The sequence below is a fragment of the Primulina eburnea genome, chromosome 18 (genome assembly GCF_022965805.1).
Source record: "Primulina eburnea isolate SZY01 chromosome 18, ASM2296580v1, whole genome shotgun sequence".
In the NCBI taxonomy this organism is placed as follows: domain Eukaryota; kingdom Viridiplantae; phylum Streptophyta; class Magnoliopsida; order Lamiales; family Gesneriaceae; genus Primulina; species Primulina eburnea.
Genome location: NC_133118.1, coordinates 29,175,511 through 29,183,131, shown reverse-complemented (window position 1 = coordinate 29,183,131; position 7,621 = coordinate 29,175,511). Strand labels below are relative to the sequence as shown.

Sequence of the window (7,621 nt, the reverse complement as noted above, 5' to 3'; positions counted from 1 at the left end):
GCATTTGAGGAAGGCTTTGTCTTGTTGGTTGGTTTACTTTCAAATTGTTGGTGAGAAAACACAGAAAAATTTTGTGGTCAAAATAATTTTACCTTCTGCATTTGCATAAAGATTGAATTTAATTGGGAAATTATTACAACGTCTTTTTCTGACATCATATATCATTCTTTAATATTTGCTTATTGGCCACAAGGTATCAGTGCGTTTCCAACACGTAATAAGAAATCAGACTATTAATTTCAAATTTATTGCCTTCTTCCCCCACTTTTTTCTGTATCTGCACAATCATTTATTATGGATATATATTTTTCTTGATATTTTGAAAAGTATATTGGCCTTATTTTCCCATCACAGGTTTTCCAAGTCAAAACTTATTTAAAAGAGTGTCTCGAATTTGATACATCGTCTCGAATTTGAGAGAGATCGTGGTAGAAGGAAGAAAGAAAGACGTGTGAGAGTTTGTTATTTTCTTTTCAATGTTACACCCGGTGAAGGGGATTTAAAAAAGAACCCGACAATATATGATTTAATGGTGTTGAGATACGATTGACGATAGACTAAAGTTATTCGAGCATAGAAGGAGCATAATTTAAAAATAAAAAACACTAAGAACTATGTCCTAATCAAGGTTAGGAATCCTTCAGAACACGTTATCTCACTAATCGGTGAATGCTATTCAATTTGTTCTCATTAGCTTAGTTGAGAACTAAGTTTTGGTTTGGAGTCAAATTAAGGTAGCTATGGAATATGCTCAACTCTTGCCATCAAGATTGGTTTAATAGAACATGAGATCAGAATCAAGTCGCTCGGTTTAATGACCAAGAAGAAACAACGACTCGATTCGTGAGATCATCTGACAGTAAACCCTCTGTTTTGGTTTCGATTTAGAGAGTTCCACAAAGTCATACTCTTCAAATGTCTTACTCCTACTGCCTTATAATTGAACGTTTTCCATGTATATATGATTGATACTTGTACAAATGATTAACAATAACCACTCAAGATTTCGCTTGTCCACATGTAATTAATCATATGCATTATATATCTTATCGAACTTATGTAACAACTTGTGTCAATCATTTTTCAACTGTCGATACGGTAAAATAAGGTATTTATGGTTATAAAACAACAAGAAGAGCCAGAGAAGATTGCAAATGAAGATTTCTATTACAGAAACTTATCTGATACATCAGCAACAATTAATCTCTCTTTCTTTTAGTTTTTTTGTGGGGTTGGGGGTAAGTTAACTAATCTTCAGAATCTGAATACAGAGACAGAAAGAGCAGAAAACATGAAGGAAAAAAAAAGGGAAAAATTTTATATTATATATATATATATATATAAAAGACAGAATCAGCTTGCGGATTCAGAGATGCTGTTTAATGCTGGCTGCCATGTTCTGTGTCTTGATGCAGCATTTACGGATGAGTTGTTTCTTGATTTTTGCCTGCCATGGTTCACCTGCTATAAATAAAACCACACAAAGAAAAAAGACACATTTTTTTAGAAATAAAATAAAATTGTTTGAGTTGGAACAGATAATTATTGGAAGTATGATCTGTTCATGTATTTCTTGTGTTCTAAAACAATAACTTATATCTCAAAAATTATTCAAATTTTGAAAACTGACAGCAAAAAAGGTGTGTGGAAAAAAGATCAAATTTTTACTCGTTAAAACAGTAGCTTCTGCCTTGATCAATTATTTAGTAGCAGAAAGACTTAATGGAAGATTTCAAGATCTCTAGATCTAAATCCAACCACAAATTAGCACAGAATAAAGGTCAAAAAAAAAAAAATTCCCAATTATTAATATTCTTTTAAACAAGAAACAGAGAGGATCTTAACAGTACAATTATTTAATTAATCAATCTCCAAACTTTATGATAGATTATTAAATTAAAAGAAAATAAAGAAAAGAATAACCTGCTTTGTCTTCTCCACATCAATTCTCCGAACAACTGCATCAAAATCTGAACTCTGTTTCCCTGTAATCTTCTGCTGCTGATCCTGTTTCATCTTGGCTAACTTCTTGGCTCCCAACCCTTTCATCACCTCTGCCCAAAAGATTGCAAAAAATTCATCAACAAAAACTCGGAAACCAAGAAAACAGAACAAGAATCGAATTCATTTCCTTCCTGGGAAAAAAAAAACAAGATCCTTAGTGAAAATGGTGGAAACCTTGGGTGGTGACGAGTCGGTACACATGGCCGAGAACCAGAGTATCCGTCGGCCGGAGGAGCTTAATCCGCGTGACACGAAGTGGGACGTTGCTGTTGCTCGCTCTACTTGCGTAGTCCTTTACAGAACCTGCAGCCAGTGAACCGGCCGCGGAGGCGGAGGAATACAAGGTGGTGGCGAGGAGGATAGCGACGTAATGACCGGGATTCATCTTCATGATTTCGCCGACCGTGACAGGATTGAAGAGGTGATCGACTTTGCCGGAGGGGTGCTGGATTACCAGAGTGGCATTATCTATGGCTTGGCAGTTTCCCATCTGCAAATTTGTCCGGATTTGCGTGTGTGTGTGGAAGAAGATGGAGAGGAATACGAAGGAGACGAAGGATTTATTCGGAGGAATGTGGTGTGGGAGTAATAGATACAGGTCCACACCCAATGGGGTGAGCTATTCTGGGTATGATGTCATAACTCTAATGACTTACAACATCCTACTCTGGTCCTGAGTCTCATGAGAGAAATATAAAATTATATAAGGGTAAAAATTTGTGTGAGACGGTTTCATTGATCGTATTTTATGAGACAGATCTCTTATTTGCGTCATCCATGAAAAAATATTACTTTTTATGTTAAGAATATTACTTTTTATTTTGAATATCGGTAGGGTTGAGTTTTCTCACAGATAAAGATTCGTGAGACCGTCTCACAAAAAACCTACTCTTATATAATAATGATTTGTCTCGACAGAACAATCGAAACGTTATGTTTTGAAGAACTGTTTACAATATTTGAATCGTATTATTATCATCAATAATAGATTTTGATATAACGGCAAACATTTATTTCTAGAAATGTAGAGTGTACACACATAAACTACTATGAAATGTTATTACAAATCAGTTTTGTGAGATAAATATCATGTTCGACTCAATTTATAAAAAAAATACTAATTTTTATACGCTAAGTAATGTCTTTTTACTTTAGGATGTTCCAAGTTAAATAGGTGAAATGCGCGATTTGATTGGTGGGGTTTTAATTTTGAAGTTTTTTTAAAAAAAATGGATATTAAATTAATTTAAATTGTGGTTTTAATCATTATTATTATTAAATAGGCATTATTTAATTTTTAAAAAATTTAAATTTTGAATCGGATTAGATTAGTTCATAAATTGATGTTAAAAATTAGATCGATTTATATTGCGATTTGATTCGTGTTTAAGCAATGTTTTCGATATTTTTTAAATCAATTTTTTTTAAAATTTAAACTGCAACAGAGTTTTAAAATTACATTCGAATCACAATTAAATTTTTTGATATTATTATATTAGAATAAATATGACATTAAAAAAATAATTATATAAACTAATGATTTCTTTTGAAATAAAAAACCTAAAGGAGGTTTTTGTGATACGGTCTCACGAATTTTTATCTGTAAGACGGGTCAATCTGACCGATATTCACAATAAAAAAGTAATATTCTTAGCATAAAAAGTAATATTTTTTTATGAATGATCTAAATAAAATATATGTCTCACAAAATAAGACCTGTGAGACTGTTTCACACAAATTTTTGCCAAAAACCTATTAAGAATCTCATAGTGAGTGACTTTTGATTTGATCTTACTTCTTCACAAAATGATAAAAGAGTACATGTTCACGAGTCTATATTTATGAGATAAGTCGATTTGATTCATACTTTAAATAATAAGTAATATTTTTTACATAAAAAATAATATTTTTTCATAACTCGAATCAAATAATATATTCATCTCATAAAATTAATTAGTAGTGCTCAGTTGTCACTATTTTTTTCGGCTAAAATCACCAAAAAAAAACACTCCTAAAAATGTGGAAGATGAAATATTTTATTTTTGGGTATATTTTTTTGTTTTGATTTCTTGGAAAAATATATATAGTAAAATAAATATTATCGTATTTTAGTCATTTTTAAGAAACTCTTTTTTATTTTAATAATAACATGATACACAGAGTGTCTATGATTTAAAATATTAAATTGCTAATATATCATAAACTCTCGAGTTAGCAGTCCTCGGTAAATATCTCAAAGAACTAGTATAATTTACTGATAATAAGATATGACAATTTTATCATATTTTATCTGGTTCTTTAGATCCAAATAATACGAAGTGATGAAGTTAATGTCAGATAAAAAAGATTTTGGTTATATTTTTCCGTGCGATGACCCGGACGAGGCTAACTTGATCATCTTCCCCAGGGATAATAAGATTAGCTTATCTTGACAATGGAAGACCATTATTTATTTATAGATTTTCGGATATTTTTACGGGTTTATGTTTCTATAAGTCTAGTTGAATTTATGAGTCTTGATCTGAAACTATAAATTTGGTCATAAATCATCACAAATATAGAAATCTTCTTTAGGATTATTAAATCAAAAAATGAAACTTTGGGGATCAAATTAAATTTTTTTAGGGGCCCAAAAGAATTACTCGTGCAAATCTAAGAGCATGCAAAGGTTCCACAAACTAAAAGCAATGATTGATTGTCGCCTGTGAAGTTTTCGTCACTCATTTTTTCGCCTTTTTTTGCCACATTAGTTATCATCAGCATCTTTTATTTTTTTAAAAAAAATTATACAGAGATATATAATCGCACTATACACCCACGATTAATCGTTTTTTGTGTTTTTCTCCAATCGAAACTATGATCATTTTCGTGACCGAGTTAGAACTTATCGTCTGGTTTGATTGATAAGATACTTGTGATTTTTTTAAACTGACAATCTATTCACACCAAACATCATACAATAAGTAATGGTAAAAACTTGTGTGAGACGGTCTCACGGGTCGTATTTCGTGAGACGGGTCTCTTATTTGGGTCATCCATGAAAAAATATTATTTTTTCTGCTAAGAGTATTACTTTTTATTATGAATATCGGTATGAGTATTATTGTGAATATCGGTAGGGGTATTATTGTGAATATCGGTAAGATTGACTCATCTCACAGATAAAAATTCGCGAGACCGTCTCACAAGATACCTACTCGTAAGTAATTACACTACATAAACTTCTTATATTTATCGAAGCCAAACTAAGAAACAACGAAACTCGTCTGAAATACTAATACATCTCTGGCAAGTTTTATATCTGATGTGATCCGGGTAAAATGGATGAGCAGGGTCGGGTGCTCCACCGGATCAAATCAAGAATTTATAATGTTGTTTAGGAAAATGAGCAAGGTAGATGGCTTCGATCGTGACCTGCAAACAATGAAAGGAACTCGTGAATGGGCGCCGGAAGGGTGTCCGGCGTGACCACTCCGATGCTTAAGTCAGCCGGATTGTCGAGAGGGAACTTAAAGGAATATGTATGGATGCTTGAAAGTGAAGAAATTTCAGACCTGTCTGTGATGTCAACGATACCTGCTATTTGAAGAGAAGCTAGGGCTACCTTGATGCGCGTGCTCACCTACTACCTGTACCCTCGGACGTTGACGGCCTGTCGGGTCCCTTTCTACCCGATAGCTTCGTGGGTACTCCAAGAATAAGGGACGTTGACTGCATGTCCAGTCCCTTTCTTCTCCATATTTTCGGGGATACGTTCAGGCGGAAGACGTTGACTTCCCGCCCAGTCGCTTTCTGCCTTACAATCTGTAAGATCCTCTAAGTAAGTTACTCGAGTATTGAGCCCTCGGCTTCAGCATGAAAACCCGGTCCCTAGTTGCTCGGGAGGTAAGTAAATACCCGATCATGCACGAAGCGCCCAGTCACGTGGGTAACAATCGTCCTCCCGGTTTCTATAGGGGCTACTCATTGACATTTCCCGGGTCCTCCAGGACCCGAGCCCTTATAGGGGTATCACCACCCATCCCTAAAATAGTCGGGCTAGAGTCTCACTCGCTGTCCCGATTGGTGTGAAATAATTCACGGTGTATAATAGCATCGGATCCTTTAAATATCCCGTAGAAGAGATGTCACGCCTGGATGATTTGTCTCCCGGACCCTAATGAATTGTTATCCAGCCCCTCTGGATGTTGTATTTGTTATAATGAGATGCACCCACAATTAATTCCTACTAGAAAACGCTCCACATCTCGAGAAATGGATAAGTCTGACACCTCGACAACTGTGCACGTCTTTTCCCCTCCCGGCACAATTTCCAAAACTTATCTCAACCGTTCAGGCATCTTGAAGATCAACGGTCATTATTAATTTGTTCTTATTATAAATAGGGCCTTACTGATCCGTCATCATACCAGCAAAGTGTTGTTAGGAAGATACAATGGCAGGTGCTAGCAATCCCAGCGTCCCTGATCTGGCGGAAGAGTTCATGAATGCATCCTCAGAGAAGCATAAGACGGAAATAGAGGAGGAGGTCTTTCACAAAATTCTCGCCTTCTGGGAGGCACTGCAGGAGTTACAGCTTCTCTACTACTGCGGTGAGGCTAATACTCCTCGGCTTCTGGCGAAATTGGAGAAGTATCGGGAATATCTAAATATTTCCGAGTTGGGGGATCCTTTTGAAGAGGACCGCATGTACGAACTGATGCTTCGAAAAGAGAGGAACACTCTCAACGATATCACTGACGCCAAGGGCTATGAAGGAAGGGCTACACGAGAAGTGAGACGTTGGATGTTCCTGTGGAAAGCCTTCGTAGAGGAGGCATATTTCGATGTAATTCGAAGTAATTTCGTTAAATAAAATTATTATCCGAGTTTACTGTCTTTTACCATTTTATCTGATGCATATCCCACGGACTGTCTGACTCGACTGACAAGATTAACTACTAATAAGTAACGAACGGAGACGTGAGGATTTCGTACTAATAAAACTAAAAGGGCGCCCGAGCTCCGCATTTCTCGGGTTTACAACAATATGCTGGGACCTCGAATCTCCCGGTCTTAAGATAAAATGTCGAGGCCTTAAACCTCCCGGACTCAAGAGAAAATGCCGGGGCCTCAAACCTCCCGGACTTAGAATGATATGCCGGGGCCTCAAACCTCTCATATGCCGGGGCCTCAAACCTCCCGGACTATTCACGTGGTATCCGGATGATATACAGCTCATCATTAAAACTCTCACCGAATGAGAACGTTCCGTATTCCCAGCTGTATCAGTCGGGCGCCTTGGTAACCGTCAATGCCCCTTCACCTTCTGAGCACAATTTTCAAGGAATATCCTGACCGCCCACGTGTTTAGATTCGATGGCTTCGATTAACTTTTTCCTTTGACTCCTAGAGGGGACGCTTCCGCTGGCTGAGACCCTTGTATTTCCTCCACATTTAAAAACGTTCACCTATAAATAAGGGGGGATAGATGTAAAGTGACTCTCAATTCAAAATGTCGAATTCAAGCGGTTCCAGTGCCTGCAGCAGTACACATGTCCTGGTGACCCCGGAGATGCGTCCTCATGTGGAGGAATTGAAGAGGGAAATCGAGGAACATATATGGGCGAAGGTCATG

General features: G+C 36.3%; 1 protein-coding gene across 2 annotated transcripts; it reads right to left on the bottom strand.

Annotated features, from left to right (window-relative positions):
• Positions 1–1,146: 1,146 nt before the first annotated feature.
• Positions 1,147–2,663, bottom strand: LOC140819455 (uncharacterized). Of its 2 annotated transcripts, none has more exons than XM_073179557.1 (3): positions 2,179–2,663; positions 1,924–2,054; positions 1,147–1,464 (listed from the first exon to the last, which is right to left on the bottom strand). In XM_073179557.1, exons 1-3 carry the CDS (start codon positions 2,492–2,494, stop codon positions 1,354–1,356), a joined length of 558 nt encoding a protein of 185 aa, XP_073035658.1. In that variant the 5' UTR covers positions 2,495–2,663; the 3' UTR covers positions 1,147–1,353. The 2 variants fall into 2 exon arrangements, with proteins under 2 accessions (XP_073035658.1, XP_073035659.1); XM_073179558.1 differs by having other exon boundaries at positions 1,147–1,461; positions 2,179–2,658.
• Between the last annotated feature and the right edge of the window lie 4,958 nt (positions 2,664–7,621).

Excerpts from the sequence above, each read along its gene's own strand:
- LOC140819455 (XM_073179557.1), bottom strand. The coding sequence starts at position 2,494 with ATGGGAAACTGCCAAGCCATAGATAATGCCACTCTGGTAATCCAGCAC. Across the intron at positions 2,055-2,178 it reads CCGACTCGTCACCACCCAAG|AGGTGATGAAAGGGTTGGGA; the intron begins GTTTCCACCATT and ends TCTTTTGGGCAG. Across the intron at positions 1,465-1,923 it reads ATGTGGAGAAGACAAAGCAG|CAGGTGAACCATGGCAGGCA; the intron begins GTTATTCTTTTC and ends TTTTATTTATAG.